Source organism: Podarcis erhardii (genome assembly GCF_964252035.2).
Source record: "Podarcis erhardii genome assembly, chromosome: 4".
In the NCBI taxonomy this organism is placed as follows: domain Eukaryota; kingdom Metazoa; phylum Chordata; class Lepidosauria; order Squamata; family Lacertidae; genus Podarcis; species Podarcis erhardii.
This window is the reverse complement of record NC_138508.1, coordinates 30432306-30454468: the sequence shown is the minus strand read 5'-3', so window position 1 is coordinate 30454468 and position 22163 is coordinate 30432306. Positions and strand designations below refer to the sequence as shown.

The window sequence follows — 22163 nt, the reverse complement described above, 5'->3', positions numbered from 1 at the left end:
TCAACTAACGTTTCATTACAAGTTCATTACAAATTCAAGCCACGAGAGTCTGATGTAAGAAAAAACACACCTCTCAATAGACTTTCATAGAGTGCTTTGGTTCCTTTAGGAATAAGGAATGCATCTCTCTTTTTGCTTTCCAGGTCCAAAAACCACATCACCACCTGACATTTAAACAACATTATATTTGTTATTTTAAGGTGCCACTGAACTTTTCATTGTTTTATTAGAGAAATCCTTAAAAAAAATGTTTAAGTACATATTTTAAAAACTGAATTATTTGCACAACAGACCAGATATGTTGTGGATGTTTAAATTTATTTGATAGATATTCATTTGATCCAAACATTTGCCCACAATAGAATACCTAGGAAAGAGCTCAGCTGTGATTCCTAGGAATCCAGCCACTGAACAAAACCTCCCCTCAAATGGTCCTTTTTGAGGATTCATTTTGCTAAGTACATCAAATGAGATCTACCTGACAAGCTTTGAATGATACTTAGCTGCAGTCGCCATGAGCCATAGGAGGAACTGAATGCATATCTGATCTTTGCGACCCACAGTAAACTCTTTATTGCTTCAATCCATATGCTGACCATCCCTTTCACCTATGAGCAGAGCCTGATTAGGATCAAACCATATGAGACGGCAGGGGATCTGTGATTAGATTCTCCATGGGGCATTTTTAGCAGCTTCAGAAGACTAAGGTTCTATGGGAGAGCGGGGTCTTCCTGATTTAACACTTCCCCCTGAAAAAGGTGTGGAATAGGTACCTGTGTATTTCTGCCATAGGCAGATTCTGCAATCAGAAAGGATTGAAATCAGTGAAATGATGTAGGGATGGAGCTAAATCCCCCTCCTTTGTTACCACAGCTGCAACCTGATTCAATCCCCAATCCCTCAGCTACTTTTAAAGGTAAAGGTAAAGGACCCCTGACGGTTAAGTCCAGTTGCGAACGACTCTGGGGTTGAGGCGCTCATCTTGCTTTACTGGCTGAGGGAGCTGGCGTTTGTCCGCAGACAGTTTTTCTGGGTCATGTGGCCAGCATGACTAAGCTGCTTCTGGCAAAACCAGAGCAGCGCACGGAAACGCCGTTTGCCTTCTCACCGGAGTTGTACTTATTTATCTACTTGCACTTGACATGCTTTCAAACTGATAGGTTGGCAGGAGCTGGGACAGAGCAACGGGAGCTCACCCCGTCGCGCGGATTCAAACGGCCGACCTTCCGATCTGCAAGCCCAAGGATCAGTGGTTTACACCACAGCGCCACCCACATCCCTCAGCTACTTTTAACTTCAAATAAACACGGGATATCTGATCCCAGATCTCGTCCTGTCTACTTGCACCCCTAGCTTCTGCAATAAACATGAAAGCATCGCAGATTTCAGTAAAGCTGTTAGAAAATCTGGAATAACATTCGGGTGGTGACCTAAATTTGGCTATTGTATAAGTTGCATTTGTCTCCAGCCTTTTCCCCAAGGTGCTCCAGGCAGCAAACATGCTAAACCACCCTAACCATATTAGCTTCACAACTTCCCTGTGAGGTAGTTTAGGCTGAGAGAGAGCAACTGACTTAAGGTTGCCTAGTGAGCTTCAAGGCTGAGTGAAGATTTGAACATGCATCCCTCCCTTGACCAAAACCAGACAGAAAACCCAACATTGTGGTTATTCCATTTGCACCTCTGTTCAGCTTCTAAGTTACTTTTAGGGCTGCCATATTTTGAAGAGCAAAAAAGAGGACACATTTGCTAACTTCTACTTTTAACTGATGTTGGGAAAGATGGAGGGCACAAGGAGAAGTGGACGACAGAGGACGAGATGGTTGGACAGTGTTCTCAAAGCTACCAGCATGAGTTTGACCAAACTGCGGGAGGCAGTGGAAGACAGGAGTGCCTGGCGTGCTCTGGTCCATGGGGTCACGAAGAGTCGGACACAACTAAATGACTAAAAAACAACAACAACTTTTAACTATAGATCACTATGACGATTCTCATTTTACATACCCACGAAAAGGAAGACGTATCCTGGAAATAGAGGACATATTGCAACCCTACATACTGCAACAAAAGGAGCCTTAAGACCTGCAGATTTTAAGATGTGGAAGGCTGGACCTGGGTGTGCAGCACCTGGGTGTGCAGCTTATGTATTCTTAGCAAATAGCCTGAATGGGGCACAATATAATTTTGCATGTTCCAACACAGGCTATTGCAGGATTTTGATGCTGTTAAATACAGCAAACTGGACAAAGTAAATACAGGTCATCAGTCAAACTTGTATGTAACATTTTCTCAGCTAAATTTGATGACGACCACTTACATTGTCTGAAAATGACAGGTTTTGGAAGGCAAAATGTGACTTCAGATTACATCAGACTACATTTCCTAAACTGGGCTAAGAATCTGACTAGTCATGCTCTTCTTAACTTGGAAGCAATGAAAAGACTGCCATCTAGTGACAAAAGGGTATTGAAATGTTAAAAAAACATGCTGCTGTATTCTTTAATTGTTGTGGTGTTGTGTTTACTTTATTGTATTTACTACATTTATTTTAACTCTGGAGGCCCAGTTTTGGGAGGAAAAGCAAGATAAAATAAACTCTCAAGGCCACTGTCGCCCTGCAGCCAGGTGAGGGCAGTCTGTTTCAGGATGCAGCTTCGAGGTGAAAACAGAACAGGTGTTTCAGAGGAGCAGCTGAATTTAGCTTCTTCAGTAATGAAGAACTGCCAGGTCTCTGGCATTCTAAACCCTGATGCTTATAGGTGATATGGTACGCAATTGGACTGCCAAATCCATGAATGAACAGAACTGCTGTTCCCAGGTGAAAAGAGAAAGGGCTTCTCACAAGATTTCCCCATTCTTGTGAATGAAACCTTTCATCACACAAAGCATTACAAATCTGTGGTCTTCTATCCCTAAGGCGCTTATCAACCCTCCATTGCCACTATTGTTCTGAAAGGTTTTCTGTCCCTTTAAGAATTGCACAACAGACAGAAATTTGAAGGGTGGAAATTCAACAGAAACTCATCCAGCATTTCGTCAGGAATACTAGGATCTGTTCATGCTCAAAGCTATGTTCCGGAGAAAATAGCAGCTAGACTTCAGATCTTGAGAAGATTGTTGTGGCTTTAAGAGTCTTGTGACAGGATAAATGGTGCTGAAATGGTTCCTATAGCCCCTCTCGAAACAGAGTTGCCCATCTTTTGAACCTGACTCCCTACTACAGCTGTGCAGAGGGGTAGCGTGGGGAGACAGGGGGGACATGGCCTCAGGTGCACATTTTTAGGGGGCATAATCAGGTGCCCCCATGAAGACACAGAGCCCTGGCAACTGAGGTGTGGTGGCAGGCAGGTTGGTTTAGTGGGCAGGTAGATGGAAGCAGCGGGCAAGGAGCCTGTTAGAGGAGGGCTCTGTTCACCCTCTGCACTGGCTAAAGGCCACAACACTTGCTTTGCTCCAGGCACCAGCAACCCACACTATGCCACTGCAGCTGGGGAGAGAAGGCTTAGCTCCATGCCATGCTGATTACGTAGCAGGGAAGACCTTTGTTTAAGCAACAGGAGCAAGCCAGGCTGGCTCCTTTCCTTCCCACCATCAGATGCTATCCCTTGCTTGCAAACTACATTTGTGTGAGGGTTTTAAACCACCACTTCCCCCAAAACTACAATTCCCAGAGTTCTGGGGTGTAGTGGCAACCTTTATCCAATTGCAGATGGAATGAGTTCATTTTTGTTTTGCCACATGGATTTTGTTGCTGCGGTTATTATTACTGATCTTCTCAAGCTCCCATCAGGGTCAGTGTTTCCCAAAGTGAGCGATATTTCCCCCTGGGGGTGGCGCTGGAACAATCCAGGGGGCCTGTAGCAGCCTTGGGTGCAATTGGGGGCCACTGAATAAAAATAAGAGGGCAGTGGAAGAATAAAGAAGAGAAGAAAATGTTGAAAAACTGTTCATACATGTTTCATCTGTTGTGTAATAACGTTTACTGCCAAGTTGGGTGCCATTGAGGGACTGTGACAATGCCCTCCCTTCAATGTGTCCTATTCAGGGCTGGATTTAGGTTTGATGAGGCCCTAGGCTACTGAAGGTAATGGGGCCCTTTATATGTCCAGCTGTCCTTTGTCAACAACAAATTGTCACTGTTTTTCGTGTTGAATATAGTAATTTATGGACCTAATAGGTATCTAAAGCCATTTGCATATGCAGAATGTAGGCACCCTATATATAGAAATGAGCAAACCAGTGATATTTTAGGGAGCAGGCTGGCAGGCGGGGCCCATTACTTACATACAAAACACTGTTGCTGTATGTAGGTTTTATTTTATTTTTTAATCTTATATTTTGGAAATGTACATCGGTTTTTTCCCTTTAAATTTTTTTGGGGGTCCCAAGAGAGGGGGGTCCTAAGCTGTAGCTTAATTAGCTTATACGTAAATCGGGCACAGGACATCTTTCTTTATTATGTTGTAGGACTTAGGTAGAAATATAGATACAGTACATAAAAGAACGCAAATTTGTCACTGCATCTTTCTGTTTGTTCGGTTAAAGAAGGTAGATTTATAGCGGGGCGCTGAGTAATCCCTCCGCCCTGAAAAGTGGGCGGTAGTAAGCCAAATAAGTTTGGGAACCTCAGAATAATCTATAATTGCGTAAAAAACGAAACAAAACAAAAGCCAGGCGTCGCTATCGCTGTTACATCAAACACAATTGCATATACAATACTGTAAAGCAAACAGCGAACTCAGCAGAACTTTTTGTGTGCGAGCGCGCGCACCGCAGAGCGCCCCCTGCCGGCCGAAACGACTGCAAGGGAGCCCAGAAGCTTCTCAGTGGGCGGGAAGGCGGCAAAGGACAACAAGCCGCTGACGGCAGCGGGTCACGTGACGCTGCGTGGGCCGAAGTTGCAACAGCTGGAGCCGAGCATATATAGGCAGGAGGGGTCGTTTGCGGCGCGTGGCCGGGTGGGCGTCTCGCTGGAGCCTGGGAGGTCGCTGCTGCTCGCTTCCCGTGAGTGAAAGGGAAAGCCAGAACGAGAAGGGGGGGGGGGGGGAGTTCCTTGTAATTAGGGAGATCAATTCCTTAACAGATAACATTTCCTTGCCTCCTGTTTCCAACCGCCTTCCGTCTCCCCCTCCTTGATTCCCTGCGCTCGTGGAGCAGATCATTGCCGCTCTGCTGCTGAAAATGCACTCTGCGTATGCTCAGAGGCCTTGTTTTTTTGTGGGGGCGGGGAAGGGTCTGGGCACTGAGCGTTAGTAAAACCAGGCAGTCGGTCCGTCTAGGTCAGTTTTGCTTACACTAACTGGCAACGGCTGTCCAGGATTTGGGGCAGGAGGAGGATCTCCCTATCGCACCTGGAGGGATGGAACCGGGGACCTTCCGGTTGCAAAGTGGAGGCTTCGCCACTCCTGTCTCAGGAGGTTGTTGCCAGGTGTGTGTGTGTAAGAGAGAGGAGAGATCTTTGGAAGTAGCAGCCGGTTCCTTGGCTGGTAGTAACTTCTTGGTGGACTTTCTTCCTATCAGTCATACCGTCTTAACTCTGGGAGGAGGTCGCTGCTGGCCTCATTGGTGCCTGTATTCGCCTTGCAGCCTGGTGCCGCGGCTGTTTCGCCAGAATTAAGGCCACTGGATTCAATGAGGTTTAATTCCCAGTTAAGTCTGTCGGGCTGTAAGGAGGGCTGCCCTTGTTCTGCTTGTTTACTCTGAAGCAAGTTCAGCAGGACTTTCTTCCCCCACAGAAAGGCACACAGGGCTTCAGACACATTTATTTGGGGTTTGTGTGTACGTTTGCTTTAGAAAAAGCTTCCTTGCACCTTCTTGCTTTTGTCTTCTAAATAGTGAGATATTTGGCTGCCTTTGTCACTGCTCATTTCATCTATAAATAGTATATTTTGAAGGGGGCATTTTTTATTTAGCACATTATTATCAAACAGTTTTGCCCCAGTGAGCAACCTGGCTTCTCAGTTCTGCACCAGCTGAAATTTCCAAACCACCTTCATAGGCAGCCCCACGTATAGCTCATTGAAGTAATATAACCTAGATGCTAATAGAATGTAGACAACAGAAGTTAGTGTATCCTGGTCCAAATAGGGGTGCAGCTGAGTCACCAGCCAAAGCTGATGTAAGGCACTCTGCACACCAACGCCACCTGAGCCTCACGCGACAGCAATGGACCCAGAAGTTCCCACAAGCTGTGTACTTGTTCCTTCCACATGTGCATCCCATGAAACTCGAGGTGGTGTGCAGTACATGGGATTCTAGATCAGTGGTTCCCAAAATGGGCAGTACTGCCCCCTAAGGAGGTTGGCGCTGGATCAAGTTAATCAATTTTATGGAATTGGACCAAATAGTTTGAATTAGATTTTGAATAAATGTGCACTTAATTGTTACTGTTTTGAATTTTATTGTGTTATCAACTTCCTTAGTGGTTTATGCAAACAGCTATTATGAATATTGTTTTTTATGGGGTAGGGGGCACTGGGTATGAGTTCACGGAACCAAGGGGTCGGAGGCCTGAAAATGTTTGGCAACAGACACATACTGACCAGATCCAGACCACTTAGTATTAGCAAGCTAACTGTATCATGCTCTCTCGGACTATGCAGTTTGATCAGTTTATGGGGCAGCTTATTAACTGCCTGTTGTCTATACAAGTGAAGTTGAGGCCAAACTTTGAAGCTCAGAAGGCTAAAGCTGGCCACAATCCACCATAAGCCTATGACCATGTTCCTTCCTCTTTCATGTGCCTTGCTGATGGTTGCTGTTTAGCAGCTAGCTCTGTTGCATGCTTATTGCTAATTGGAGCAAATCAAAAGAGCACTGTTCCCGAAACATCATGAGTTCACAATTGTATTTGTGGTGGATGTTTCATTCTTCCAAACCATCCTACCCCTGAACAATTCTGAATGACAATTTTTTAAAAAAGTTTGTCGCTTCCCATGTTTTTAGTGAAAGTTTTTTAATAACCAGCAGAGCAGTCCCAAAGGAGCAACAGGAGGGGGGGGTGTATGGGGGGCAGAGGGAGAGAGACTGGAAATGCTTTTTCTAACTTACACCACCCTGGAGCTGTTACAGCTCAGGATCTGATGCATCTCAAGCTGGCTCAGCCCCTCCATCTCCCCATCACCCCATTTCTTAAACTTACTGTGGGCAGAATGATGGTGGCGGCAGCACTTGTGGGTGGTGGCTAACATAGACATGGAGATGTTAGCTGTACAGTGGTACCTCGGGTTATAAACACTTCAGGTTACAGACTCCGCTAACCCAGAAATAGTACCTCGGGTTAAGAACTTTACCTCAGGATGTTAACAGAAATCGTGGTGCGGCTGCGGGAGGCCCCATTAGCTAAAGTGGTACTTCAGGTTAAGAACGGACCTCCAGAACGAATTAAGTTCGTAACCAGAGGTACCACTGTATTCAAATTTTATCCCTTGATGTCACTGGTTATATAAACTTGCCGTAAGTTTGCAGATGGTGGGGAACTTGAGCTTTACAGCAGCATATCAGCCTGTCAAAACAAATGCTGAAATACCATGCAATATAAATAGCTTTCAAGAGCTTTTCAGTCATTGAAAGGCTACTCTTAACACTAGTGTGCTAAGTGACTTGGGGGGGGATTGTTAGAACCCCATATAAAGTGACCAGGACTCTGTGATCGTAACCAGAGGCCCTTCATTGTGTGCTTCCTCCACGAGAGGTGCAGAGGGTGGCAGCATGAGAACTGGCCTTTTCTGCAGTGGCTCCCTGTTTGTGGAATGCTCTCCCCGGGGGGGTACAGCTTGTGCCTTCATTATACTCCTTTAGGCGACAGGCAAAAATGTTCCTCTTCAACCAGGCCTTTGGCTGATTAATATTCTATGGCCTTTTAAGTGTGTGTGTGTGGGGGGGGTGTTTTTAATTATTTATTTTGTGCTTTTATCCTGTATCTTTATCTTGTGAACCCCCCTGAGATCTTTGGAAGAAGGGAGCTGTATAAATTTAATAAATAATAGTACTAATTATAATAATTCAATTGTTTGTATAAATTAAAGGTTAACTATAGAAGCACAGCAGCTATATAATGCTGTAAAAGTGCTTTGCAGATCAAGATTATGTATCCATAGTCTTGTTCAAAGTAGACCTGCTGAAATTAATGATCGTGGCTAAGTTAGGTAAAACTTAGTTGAATACCACCATAACCCTTTTTTAAGGCAAAGCAGCCTGTTTTATGGGAAGGTAGGATCACTATATATATATATCCCTTAATTCAAGCTGTTACTGGTTTTCTTTAATGGAAGTGTTCTCTTCCGCTTTGTCTCCAGTTACTGCTGCTGTGATCCAGTTTTCCATAATGTATCAAGAAAGGGATTCAGCTGCGCAAGAGGGTGCAAATTTGAAGACGATTGAAGAAGAGTACAAGGAAGCATTTGTGTTTGTTAATAAAGCCCTGAATGCAGATGAACTTGGACAGAAGGAAGAAGCAAGGAATTATTACAGGCAGGGTATTGACCACTTGCTCAGGGGAACTAGCGTCCCGTCCCAAGGTCATGAATGCACTGGGGACCGATGGGAGTCTGCCAGGCAAATGCAGCAAAAAATGAGAGAGACGCTACAAAACGTTACTGCACGCCTAAGCATTCTAGATGAAAATGCACAGCCTAAACCCATTGCCATGTGTCCTCCTATGGAAGCGCCCAGGATATACCCAACAATTCCAGCCAAAGAAAAGCCAGAGAGGCCTCCTGTACCGAATTCACTGATGACTCCATCACACCTGGCTGCAGCAGGTGGAAATGCTGGATGTACAAGCCAAGGGCAAGCTGCTGTGATGAGTCCTTCGTCTGCAATGCCTAGGGAGGAACCCCCAGCTTATACACCTGAGGCCACAGGTGGGCACTACACTGTGTCGTACGGAACAGACTCTGGGGAGTTCTCCTCGGTCGGAGATGATTTCTACACGAAATGCACACAGCCTCCTCCTGTTCAGACATTAGGGGTAGATGCTGATGAACTGATCCTCATTCCCCACGGGGTGCAGATATTCTTTGTGAGTCCTGATGGACAAGTGAGTGCTCCCTCGTATCCCGGATACCTTCGCATTGTGAAGCTCTTGGACACTGATGCTGCAGCAGCCCAGAATCGCCCCCCTGCTTTCCTTCAGGTAACTTTCACATTTTGTTTGTGTTGCTGGCCACAGCTGTTCACAAGCTGTGAAATGAGTGCTAACGGTTTTATGACATGAGTGCTAATGTATCATTCATTTGAATCCAATGTGATTCTGTGCAAAATGTTATTTTGGTCTTCTCTTTTCCAGGTTTGTGACTGGCTGTATCCTCTTATGTGCAACCAGTCTCCTGTCCTCTCCTGTAGCACAGGAGTCTACATGTTCCCTGACTTGATGTCACAGGTGCCAGGATCCTATGTGGGAGTAGTGTTATCTTCAGAACTTCCAGCTGCTGACAGAGAACTGTTTGAAGATCTGCTAAAACAGATGTCTGACCTCAGAGTGCAGGTAAACAGTGTTATGCCACCATCCAGAATAATTTCAATGCACAAGTATCACCGGGTGACACTGATGAGCTGTTAAACTGTCCGCTTCATAGAGCACTATAAATGAATTTCAGCATAGCCTCTGCAAGGATTTACCTTTGGCAATATAGAGTATGTTTTATGGTGAGGCTGGGCAACGTCTGAAAATAAATTTACCGTGTGGTGCTGTGAAGGGCAGGGCAAGTAGGCTGATAATGATTTTCCTGCAGGATCAATTGAGCAGACGTAGAGAGGCATTACTGCAGCTTGCAGTGTGTCAGAAGTATCACATCCAGTTCACTTGCTCAGAGTGCAACAATGACTAAGCAAAATCTTAAAATGCTACATATATAGGAAGTCCCTCTAAGATAATTAAGAATCTGGTAGATCACAGTTCATTCGTGAAGTGCAGGGAAAGGTTATCTGAGAGATTATCACTCTAGTAAACAAGGTCAGTATTAAGAGCCATGTGGTGTAGTGGTTAAGAGCGGTAGTCTCGTAATCTGGGGAACCGGGTTTGCTTCCCTGCTCCTCCACATGCAATTGCTGGGTGACCTTGGGCTAGTCACACTTCTCTGAAGTCTCTCAGCCCCACTCACCCCACAGAGTGTTTGTTGTGGGGGAGGAAGGGAAAGGAGAATGTTAGCCGCTTTGAGACTCCTGAAGGGGAGTGAAAGGCAGGATATCAAATCCAAACTCTTTTTTAAGAAGGTGGGAAATCTAAACAGCAGGTGTTAGAGGGAGGCATACCTGTAATTATAACGGCACATTTTTAGCAATTATTATTATTATTATTATTATTATTATTATTATTATTATTTATTATTTATACCCCACCCATCTGGCTGGACTTTCCCATCCACTCTGGGCGGCTTCCAAAAAAATATTAAAACACAGTAACCCATCAAACATTAAAAGCTTCCCTAAACAGGGCTGCCTTCAGATGTCTTCTAAAAGTCTGGTAGTTGTTGTTCTCTTTGACATCTGGTGGGAGGGCGTTCCACAGGGCGGGCGCCACTACCGAGAAGGCCCTCTGCTTGGTTCCCTGTAACTTGGCTTCTCGCACTGAGGGAACCGCCAGAAGGCCCTCGGTGCTGGACCTCAGTGTCTGGGTAGAATGATGGGGGTTAAAACTAATTACTAGAAGAAGTGAGAACATTTGCCATTTGTCTTGACATGTTAAAATACTTTCTAATCTCTTGGAGAACTGGCCATATGGTGACGAACAACCTGATCTTGCAATTACTTGTTCACCTGTGGGGATGTTTACTAATGCATGAATTCACCTGCATGTGGTTCATGAGAAGGATAATTCTTTCCACTGTGTGATATTATTGTCTGATGGTGTACAACAGTACCTGACAGATTCCTTGTTGAGCCTTTGAACTTGTGAATCTATTAATGTCCTTGATATGGTATCACAGGTTCCAGGATCCCATGAGGGACTAGGGTTACCGTCCCAACGCTCAAGATCTTACAAAGAGCTTTTTGAGGATCTGTTTAAACAAAGATCTGATCTCAGAGCCAAGGTAAACTTCAGAGGTGGTGGCAAACTTTTTACTAAGCCAACACATTTTAAACTTTAAGAAATGGAAATTACTTTGTTTTGTGGTATTTATTGAAAAATGTATCTGCCGCCAACAGTGGCTCTTGGAGAGAGAACAAATAATGAAAATGTTGAAGATATTAATCATGTATACTAGAAGCAATCTGGGTTCTTCAAGTGCCAGTCCTTATGCAGCCGGAACAAGGCCCACCCCCCACACATGAGAGTATCTGCAGGGTGGAGGGTCCCTGAGGTTTACAGAAGCACAAAATTCTTTAGTGGAGAACCCCTCCACCTGCAAGGCCCAATGGGTACTGTTGTAGTTCTCAAGTAATAGAATACGGTTGAGGTATCAGAAGTTACCATGGATGAACCAAAATAGATGAAGGACACAGGCTATGAGAAATGGACCCAAGGCTGGAGAAAACTTCCATTATTTCAGGGAGAGCAGGTGTGAACTGAAGGCTAATTAATTCTTTTGCCGATTTCTGGAATAAGTGTGTGACAGAAGTTGGGCTTAACTGGCTCTGGCCTTTGTGCTGTGGTGGGACACAACCTCTTCTCCACTTCCCCATCTCCAAAGGACACCCCATATTTTACAGAGGCTGACAAAAGGCTACCTATCTCTGTTGATCTCTGTGCTCCCTCCTCATGCTAATAGCTTCAAAGAAAATACAGTCGTTTGTTAAATCTCGTTTCCTACAGTGGCCAAAGCAGTAAACTGCTTTTAAGTGCTTATAAACCTGGACATGACATTTTTACGAGTTTTTAATTGTTGAGGAATTAATATTTGCAAGAACCATGAGGGAGTTCTAGAACAGCTATGGTTATTTAACTTATTTATTCCCTTTTTTAAAAAATAAAAGATATCATAACCCACAATGTCACAATCTTTAACACTGTCAAGAATGTTTGAATGGCTCGAATTTTAAAGTACAGTACCACCCAGTTCAACATAATGTAATGTAATGTTTAGGAATAGATGGGAAAATGGGAACAATATTACGGCTGGCTTTGTGAGCTCTAGCTAACCTAATGCAGAACTTCTTAAGAACTCGGAGTATATTCATAGCAACTGTACATAATGGCATGACTTAACAAAACGGATTGAGCTTTGGCCTGTGACTCACTTTAGTAGCTTAGAGGGGATCAATCAGAAATACACACCAGTCGCTTATATTTGGTTCCTGCTGTTCACATGAGTGTAGGCTATTTTAACTCTCAAGTGTGTATGTTAGGCTATGCAGACGAAATAGGATGTTAAGCTAGAACCTGGAGCGGATGTCTCAGGATTGCCTTGGTTCACCCTAATGCAGTAGTAGCCATCCTGCTTATACTTGGGGACTGATTTTACAATGTCATATTGTTTCATAAATGCATAAAAGATGCTACACAGAAAATGCAAAATCCATGTCAGTTTTGCATTCTAATGCAAGATCCTTGTGTTACTTGCTTGTGTGAAATTTCTGTGCGGATAATTGAACCTTACTAATTCCAAAGTGATATAGAAAGTCTGGAGCTGTGACGATAACATGCCTGTGATAATACCTTCATTTGATCACATAGAATAATCCTTCATAATCTAATGTGAAAACAAGTTATGTTTAATGTAGTTGTTTCCATCTTTGTTGTTGCAATCTTTTAATTCATGGGGTGGTGTTTGGTTCCGAATCCCAGATATTTTGCCTTTTAGCTTGGCATCTTCTCTAAGAAAGGACCCATCACATGCTCAACTTTGTCTTGTTTTGGCAGTAACAATGTGTAAAACCAAGAAAAAACAGAATGAATGCACTTTCGTTGTTTGTAAATCTGTATGGGGAGGAGGAGGAGTAAATCCAGCCCAGCTCCCAAAAAGCTTCATTCTTTCAGTCTTGCCGTCCTGAACAAAGAGAAGCAATGTAAAGACACATAACAATACAGAATAAGGAGAACTGTGTTTCCCCTTAAAATGAAAGGGAGTGGTAGACTTGGGCAACTTTCCTTCCTGATCAAATAAATATGAACATATGCATACCCTGCCTGTCTGTTGTGCAAAATGTTCTCAAAGGCGAATAGAGCATTAACTAAAATACAAAACCATGCTAATTATATTAACTGAAGTGAAAAGAATCAGGGGTGAAGAAACCCTAATTATCTCTCCAAAGAGGTACATGTTGGTCTGATCTCCAAATGCCAATAAGGCAGGAGCAACAGTAATGTTCCTGTGCATGTAAAATAGGCGGGAATTATGTGACCAGAAATGCCATTTTCTTGCAGATGAATAAAGAAACTGATGCATTTTGGTTATTGTTGTAAAACCTCTAATTATCTGCGAGAAGATGGAAGCTTTAGGGTCACAGTGTGCATTTCTTTGTTGAATATCACGGTGGCCAATTTGACATTTAATTGCTTTATCTTAGCTTTTGATCTTGCTGTGTATATATATATGTGCTTCGATCTTGCAGCCTGCAGAAGCTTCTAGTGATGCGATTAACCTGGCCGAGACTGTACGTATTGAGCCAGCGTCTGAAGAGAGGGAAAGAGAGTTACCTGACTGGAGTGAGAAAATGGCCCATGGAATCTTAACAGGTACCCTTAGGATTGATTCTCTGGATTGATCCTTGGTATAAACCTGTTCTGGTGTTTGGGCTTAAAGCTGTACTAACCAACAGGGTGCCGTTAAATGTTGTTGGACTCCCACAAGCTGGTCAGCATGTTCAAGGGTAGGTGTTGCAGCCCAACAACATCTGAAAGACAGTGTTGGCTCCAACCGCAGTGTCCCCATGCAAATCTGGTCTGTTTTCCACACTCAGCATGCAGAGGTTGGAAGTGGAGCTGGTGCGTGCAAGGATTGTAGGGGCAGGCTTTGTGTGGGTGCAACTGTCACAGCTTCCAACCCACCTGTCTCACCTGAATTGGGCTAAAGTTCCTCTTCATTCTGGCAGTATAGTGAAATTGTCTTCCAGTCTGAAATCATAAGCTAAACTATTAATTTCAGCCACTTCCATATTATAACTTTGCATGAGAATATATTCTGTAAGAAATAGTTTCGTTGTCTGTGTTTCCTGATATATTAGTTTTATTCAGCACTCAGGTAGCAGAAAACTAAATGGTTTTACCACACATTATATCAATTACATGGATTGACCTGCGGTCAAGTTCTGCAGTCCAAAGGCTCCATCTTGTTGATAGAAATATTTTACTACTTGAAAGGGTACAGTCCTTTAATTACATCCTGTTACTATGTCTGTGTTACTTTCAAGTTTTCATTAGCTGCAGGTCTACATGGCTCAGAGGTAGAGAGTAAAAGAATGTATTATTATTATTTTATTATTATTAATGTGACTTTTTCAGCATATTAATTACATGCAATTGTTTGTTTAAACTTTGCCTCTTGATAAAATACTAAATTCTCTTAAAGATAAATAGTAAGTTAATTCCCTGCCAGTTAGATTCCCAAAAACCAAATGGCAACTCAAAATAAAGCTCTTGAGACAAGCTCTAGAAGATGTTATAGTTTGTCCAATCTCCAGGAGCTAGAGTTATTCAGTAATTATGTAGTGGTTGCTAAAAGCAACAACTTGTTCTTTGTTTTGCCAGTTTAGTGTATGTTTGGGGATTTTCATCTGAATTATGCTGGTGGATGAATAAACTGGGGGCTGACTCGCAAGCTAACTTAAATCCTGTTTACATCTGATGCAGCTCAAAGTGGTAGAATTTTAGACTGCACCGCGTTAGACTACTGGTTGGGAGGGGGAATATTTTATTTAATTCTCTGCCATGTTGACCTGCTTGGCGTAAACCCACCCCTCTTTTTCGCCACATGCATGAAGCTTCTTATGGAGAGAAAGAAAGAGCGCATATTCAAAAATATGAGGCACCCAGCGCAAGTGGTCTGATATGGTAAAGGTAAAAAGGTAAAGGGACCCCTGACCATTAGGTCCAGTCGCGGACGACTCTGGGGTTGCGGCGCTCATCTTGCTTTACTGGCTGAGGGAGCCGGCGTACAGCTTCTGGGTCATGTGGCCAGCTTTCCTATTTTCACCATTGCTGAAGATGGAATTGTAGCTATTTGAGAGGATATGGGAGACTCAGCAGTGTGTGAGTTCAGGCTGTATTTTTTTCAGCTTACTAGCCTGAACTTAAGTGGGTAGGAAATGCTGTCCTATAACATGATAATGTTGCTGCATCCGTCAATCTGTTCTTGTTTCCTTAAAGGAGCATCCTGGGTCAGCTGGGGCCTGGTCAAAGGAGCAGAATATACCGGGAAAGCAATCCACAAGGGAGCTTCCAAACTAAGAGAGCACATTCAGCCAGAGGAAAAGCCAATGGAAGTCAACCCAGCCGTAGCTAAAGGGCTGCATGTAGCCAAGCAGGCTACAGGAGGAGCTGTGAAAGTCAGCCAGTTCTTAGGTGAGATGTGAGCAACCAGTTTCCTTGAAAAAGTAGTGACAGGAATTGATAATGCTTTGTTTCTTCAGTCTTTTTTTTTAAAAAAATGGACAGGGAATAATGTTGATTTTCTTTTTCATTACATTCTCTTTGGGAGAGAAACGGACTTCATCAGGTTTAGGCTCTTTTTTTAAAAAAAAAATAATGCCTTAGCTCGCTGTATGTTTTTAGTTATTGACTCATGTTGTTGATATGGTTTTTTTTACATTTTGGAATGGTTCATTATTTATATCAACATATTTATATGTTCACGGTCTTGGAATCGTATTGGATGAAGGGTGGTATACAAATTCTTTAAATTAATCACCCTTCAGAAGTCTTCATTGCCCCGGCTTCATTCACCCAATATAGACAGTACAGTGGTGCCCCGCAAGACGAATGCCTCGCAAGACGAAAAACTCGCTAGACGAAAGAGTTTTCCGTCTTTTGAGTCATTCCGCAAGACGAATTTCCCTATGGGCTTGCTTTGCAAGTCAAAACGTCTTGCGAGTTCTTGCGAGTTTTTTTCCTTTTTCTTAAAGCCGCTAAGCCGTTAATAGCCGCTAATAGCCGTGCTTCACAAGACGAAAAAACCGCTAGACGAAGAGACTCGCGGAACGGATTAATTTCGTCTTGCGAGGCACCACTGTAGTAGAAATAATTATTATTTATACCCTGCCCATCTGTCTGGATGTCCCCAGCCCCCCTGGGTGACTTCCAACAAAGTATTAAAATACAGGGGTCTGTTAAACTTTAAAAGCTTCCCTAAACAGGACTGCCTTCATATGTCTTCTAAAAGTCTGGTAGTTGTTCTTCCCTTTGACATCTGGTGGGAGGGTGTTCCACAGGGCGGGGGCCACTACCAGCAGATACACTATTTGCATCTGCAGTTTCCTCCAAATATAATTGTTGTGGGAAAAGGAGCCACTAACTTAAAATTGGCTTCATGATCCTCAATAATTCATTGAATTCAGTGGCTTAATCTATCTGACCAGAACATTCTGTAACCTATAAATTATCTTAATGCTTTCTGTTTTAGTGGAAGGTGTGTGCTCTATAGCAAGTTCTGTGGGAAGAGAGTTAGCCCCGCATGTCAAGAAGCATGGAAGCAAACTGGTTCCAGAATCCCTTAAGAAAGACAAAGATGGAAAATCTACTTTCGATGGTGCTCTGGTTGTTGCAGCAAGTGGTGTTCAAGGTAGCATGAAAATAACGCTTCCACAATGTGTGGTGCAAGTTTTTACTGAACGTCGTTTGTTTGCTACCTTCCGGTTCCAATACGCTAACTCTCCTTGCAGGGTTTTCAACAATATGGCACGGTTTGGAAAGCGCTGCAAAGTGTATTGCTAAAAATGTGTCTAAAGAGACGGTTCAGACTGTCAAGTACAAGTAAGTTCATGTTTACTCTGCAATAAATTTTGGTGGTGCATGAATACTAGGGAGCCTACACTACATGCGTCAAACAAAACTTGCTAAAAAAGTAAAAATGCTTTGCTATTGTTGGAACCAAACTAGGCACAATGATCACAGTTGCATGTATCTAAAAGTGGAACTTTACCAGTTACATAGGCAGGGAGGAACAAACAAGGAGGAGTGTACAGTATAAGTGAAGGAGCCACCTTCACTTTGTTTCCCTGCAGATCCTATCCTCAACACATACTTGCTGCTGCTGTGTAAAGGTCAAGCAAGTGCAGGTCACTTCTAGTTAAGGGGCAGCTGCACCCCTAAATTGGATTTTCAGTTCATTTTAGGTTTTACCTAATGCAGAGAGGTATTGTTGCCAGGCCGATTCCATCTGAATACTCAGTTGGATGTATTTCAGTTCTTGGAATATGAGTGGTGATGAAATTGTAAAGGGAAGCCTCTGTCTATATAAATTAGGGTTGCCATATTTCAAAAAATGAAAATCTGAGCTTTTTTTTAAAGTTTTGCCCAATTTTATGTAATTATCTGTAACTGCATAGAGTCTAATTTTGGGTTGTTTTCTGAAGTTTGAGTCTTTTTTCTGGGCTAAAGAAAAATGAAACATATGTACTAGCCCATTAGTTCAGCAAAAAAATTAAAATGTTTGCAGTCAACATTGGAGCAAAATGCAGTAGGGAAATGTCAGGCTGCCAATTAGACTTCTGAAAATAATTTCTGCTTTATTTTACCTATAAGGATGCAAGGATTTACTTGGTACTTACTCTGTAATTCTCTTGGTACACTACTGTTTGTGTTAATCTTTTGTTCTTATTTTAGATTTAAAAGTAGGGGAAAAGGAGATGAGTCTTCAGTTGCCACTAAGAGTGAAAAGCAATAAGTAACTTGCAGTTATCTCCAACTAACTAACAATTCAAGTATTCACCCCATCTCCTGTTTATGCAAGAGTATAATAGAAAACACATCCTAATGAAATAAGTAGACTTTTTCTTCCAAGACAAAAGACCACATCAAAAATCTGTTGCATACAAGGGGATTGTGGTTTACCGGTACTTTAAAATGTGTGCAGTGAACCCTAGTAGTATTTTCATTAGCATGGCAGATGCACCTCATACATATTATCATTTTTATTGTGTTTCTCATAATAGGCCACTTATTTTTTTTAAGTGTGTTTACACTCGTGTGAAGAAGGTTGGCAATTTTAGGTCACCATAATGCATACCTAGCAAAATGATCTTTAACCTGGAAGAACCCAACCCTCTGGGCATTTAAAAGGGTCCAGAAATCTTGCAATGTTAATTGTTCACTAACAATAAATAGCTGCACTAGAATATGAGAAACAAGCTCCAAATGTAGATCTGCATTGCCGCAAAATATTTTAAGTTCTTGGCACATTTTATATCCACCTGCATTCAATAAAATTTTTTATCTTGTAAACTCCTGCCCACTCTTGGTTCTGCATAGTTTTGAGATGGTGTGAATACTCTTGTTCCTTTGGGCACAGCTTGAGTCAGTTTTGCTTTCTTCTAATATGGGTGTTAATGGCTAATGTCATGGGGAGACTAACAAAAATGAAAATCTTTTGCTGTCCAATTAATTTTATCAGATGTGTTGTGTTCGACAAATAATTCCAAGGCTGCTATGCTGTCACATTGTAAGAAATACAGTATTAGAGATTCTTTTCCGTTCAGTTTTAATGTGTGTTCTGAAATAGGCAGATTACTACTGTGTATTGATCATGCCAACAGCAATCAATGTTTCAAAGGGAGACTTCAGTATTTTGGCTTTAAAATTTAGTTGGCCACTCTAGTAGATTAGCAAAGGATAGCTTCAGCATTTTTGTGTACAGTATTGTTACTCTTTTGCAGCTAGTTAACATGTAGGATTTTAGCATTTTAAGTAGTAGGCTGTATTATTGCCCTGTTTGGTTACTTTTTTAAAGAATTGTTTGCCTTTTTTCATATGTATCAGAAGTCCCTTTTGCATAGTTTATCCCAGAGTGACATGTGAATAAAATTTGACTTAAACTCGGCAGGATTCCTTCATCATCAATCCCAGCTGATAAAATGCTTTCTCTCAAACATCACTGGAATGGGGTTGAAATACCCGCTTAGTTCTTCTCAACCAGAGGGAAAGGTTATCTTCATATAATTGTGGAAATTGAGTAACTAAATAACAAGGGAAATAGCTTTGGGCAGTCATCATTTACACATATACTAAGAACTTGAAGTGAACTTTGAGCGGTGTACGGGGCCACCCTCAACTGTTTTGTAATTTCTGGTTGGGTTGGGAGATTCTTAATTTTTTTCAGGGCAAAAATGTAGATTTTCAGACTTATTTTTACAATAAAATGTATTAACTTATTAAAAAAAATTATTAACATTTTAACAGCAGTACTTTAACTATTGCAGGGATAACCTATTGAACCTGGAGCTTTTAAATTTCTCTTTGTCACAGAGCACATGGTATAACATGGTTTAGTTAGCAGCTTCAGTAAAAAAAAAATTGTTTTATGTGGTAATTCTGGGGAGTCAAAAGCTTTATCTATCTACCAAGTATAAGCACAACTTTGGAATTTGCGTTGAAGGCCAAGTAAAAACTGAAGCAAGAGACAAAACCTGGGACAGACTAGCAGCCCTAAAACATTAAGATTGTTTTCGCTAATCTTCTTCTGTGCTTTGGGAAGTATGCTGATTTCAGGTTTTCCAAATTAAAATTAAGCAGCTACTTGGGAATGAGGGCATGCACACAAAGATTAAACAACAATCGTAGCATTCGTGTACTAATGGGGAAACTCTATTGACATGCTCCTTATTTGCATTAAGGTACGGGGATGATGCGGGCCATGCTACTGACAACGCAGTGAGTTCTGCTATCAATGTTGGTGTGGCAGCTTTCAATATCGACAACATTGGAATCAAAGCTATAGTGAAGAAAACTGCAAAGGAGACAGGCCATGCTGTGTTGGATGAATATAAAATCATAGAAAAGAACGAGAAAAAAGAAGATGGATATTGAGGACACTGTGTGAATAAATTACCCAAAGCCTTAATTTATTACATAATTTATTTAAAAAGAGTTGAACTGATTAACAAGTGTTGTATTTCTAACTCCTAAGATTGCTGGACTTAAATATATCATACCTGGGAAGACTTTTAAAATGAGTTTTTGGAATCTCTAACTCCAGTATTATTGTTAGAGCTAGATGATGGAAATGAATTTGCATTAAACTTCCACGAGGAGGGCTTAAATGCCTTTTTTTCAAATAAATGTGGAAATTAGATTCTAGCTTCATGTATAGAGGGACTATTTTTGTAACTATTTCTAGACAAAATATTTTCAGAAAGCTAATGATTTGAATAGTGGCTGAAACTGAACTTGTCTGATCAAATAGTATGCACTCTTCTTAGCTTTAAATAAACTGACAAGGCTAGAGTAATTCCTCCTAAAAACTAGGAAAATCCAAACTCTTAAGACAAACCAAAGACTGGAATACTGCTATTTCCTGAATTAGTGTATCAGAGTCAACCAAACTTTGGTGTAATCCTAGGTTTCATTGAAATACATGGCATTTTTTTGCCTACTCCAGTAGCAAGGACTTGGATTCATTATACTTTGTGTTATCCAGCCAGTGTGTGGGAACAGTGTTTGCTCTGAGACCACTAAAGAAAAGGTTGGGCTCTGTAAAAGCTTTAATGGTTACCCTCTGTATTTGTTATATAGAATTGCTGCACTGTAACTTATCTTACTGAAAAGCCTGTATTCAGAAATGATTATTGCTGCCTTGTGATGGAATGCAATGCATTTCCTTTTAAGATATTCAACTTCACTCCCCATCATTATCTAGGGATTCATCTGCTATTAATGTGGGAATTGTGAGTCCCTTACTATGCTTGCTTCAGATTTTTGACTTCAACTTATGTGAAGTTTTGCAGATATTAAAAATTGTAGCGCTGTAGTCTGCAACAGAGAAATGATGGCACTTTGGAGGGACACATCCACTGGTTAAGAAGCTAACTACTTGAAATGTTGTATGGATTGAAAACTATAAATAAACTTTAACATGCATTTTTTGGTTAAGTGTATTTTTTATTTGAATGAAAGTTACGGGGAGAATTGATTGAGAAACAGTAGACGGTTATTGCATTTTGTATAGGTGGACTAGGAAGAATTGCATTTCATTTACACACATCTGTCACAATCCAACATTTGCATTTTCCCCCTTCTACATAGGCAGAAGATAGCGGAAGTTGCCCCTCCTGATTTTTTACCATCTCAGTAAAAGTTGCTTACGTAGGTAGAGTGTGCTACATTCCCTGGAGTAGCCTAGAATGTCCTTCCAGAAATCTTTTTATGGTACATTCCTGTTGACTTGTGTTCATGATGCCTAGAGAGGGTGGTCACATGTGATGCAGCTTTTAATACTGTTTGCACCTGCAAAGGTTTTGGAGTAGTTGCATTGCTTCAGTTCCAATATACCTATTCACACAGCACATGAACTATGGTGCTCCCATAGGAAGCAGTGATAGCAACTAACTTGGAGGACTTAAGTAAGTCAAGGACTAGAGAGATTCATGGAGGAGAATAATTAACTGGCTTGATCCAGCAGAGCTCCTCTTATGTTCTTGGTGTGTATCGTGTAACTTCCTACTTGGAAAGCCTTAGTTTTTATACCATGAATCTTTGGTGGTGGTGGTGGGGTTTGCCTTACTGTTGTAAACAGTAACTAATGTAGCATTGAGGAAGCATCCTAGAGCAGCTAAGACTAATGTCACTGCTAACACACTGGGGTGTCAGGAACTTGTAGAAAACACCTGCAATAAAGCAAGCTGGAGGCTGCATTCCAGCCGTTTTTAAAATGCACTGCCTCAAAATGAGTGCAAGCTATCAATCTTAAAATACCCCTAGTTGATTTTGCATGTAGAGGCAGGGCATAGCCATGATGCCTGCCTAGTAGCCACTGATTTTGTTGTTTAGTCGTTTTGTCGTATCCGACTCTTCGTGACCCCATGGACCAGAGCACGCCAGGCACTCTTGTTTTCCACTGCCTCCCGCAGCTTGGTCAAACTCATGTTCGTAGCTTCGAGAACACTGTCCAACCATCTCGTCCTCTGTCGTCCCCTTCTCCTTGTGCCCTCCATCTTCCCCAACATCAGGGTCTTTCCCAGGGAGTCTTCTCTTCTCATGAGGTGGCCAAGGTATTGGAGCCTCAGCTTCACGATCTGTCCTTCTAGTGAGCACTCAGAGCTGATTGCCTTAAGAATGGATGCCACTGATAGCC

At 42.1% G+C, this 22163-nt stretch overlaps 1 protein-coding gene across 3 annotated transcripts; it reads left to right on the top strand.

Moving 5' to 3' along the window:
- The first annotated feature begins 4849 nt into the window (after positions 1-4849).
- SPART (spartin) lies at positions 4850-20950 on the top strand. Of its 3 annotated transcripts, XM_081860425.1 has the most exons (10): positions 4850-5004; positions 8298-9136; positions 9290-9487; positions 10929-11033; positions 13495-13618; positions 15248-15442; positions 16500-16658; positions 16759-16849; positions 17702-17762; positions 19708-19910. In XM_081860425.1, the coding sequence occupies exons 2-9, from the start codon at positions 8327-8329 to the stop codon at positions 17760-17762; spliced, it is 1743 nt and encodes a 580-aa protein (XP_081716551.1). In that variant the 5' UTR covers positions 4850-5004; positions 8298-8326; the 3' UTR covers positions 19708-19910. The 3 variants fall into 3 exon arrangements, with proteins under 3 accessions (XP_081716551.1, XP_081716549.1, XP_081716550.1); XM_081860423.1 differs by lacking the exon at positions 17702-17762 and having other exon boundaries at positions 4852-5004; positions 19708-20950; XM_081860424.1 differs by lacking the exons at positions 10929-11033; positions 17702-17762 and having other exon boundaries at positions 4856-5004; positions 19708-20950.
- The last annotated feature ends 1213 nt before the right edge of the window (positions 20951-22163 follow it).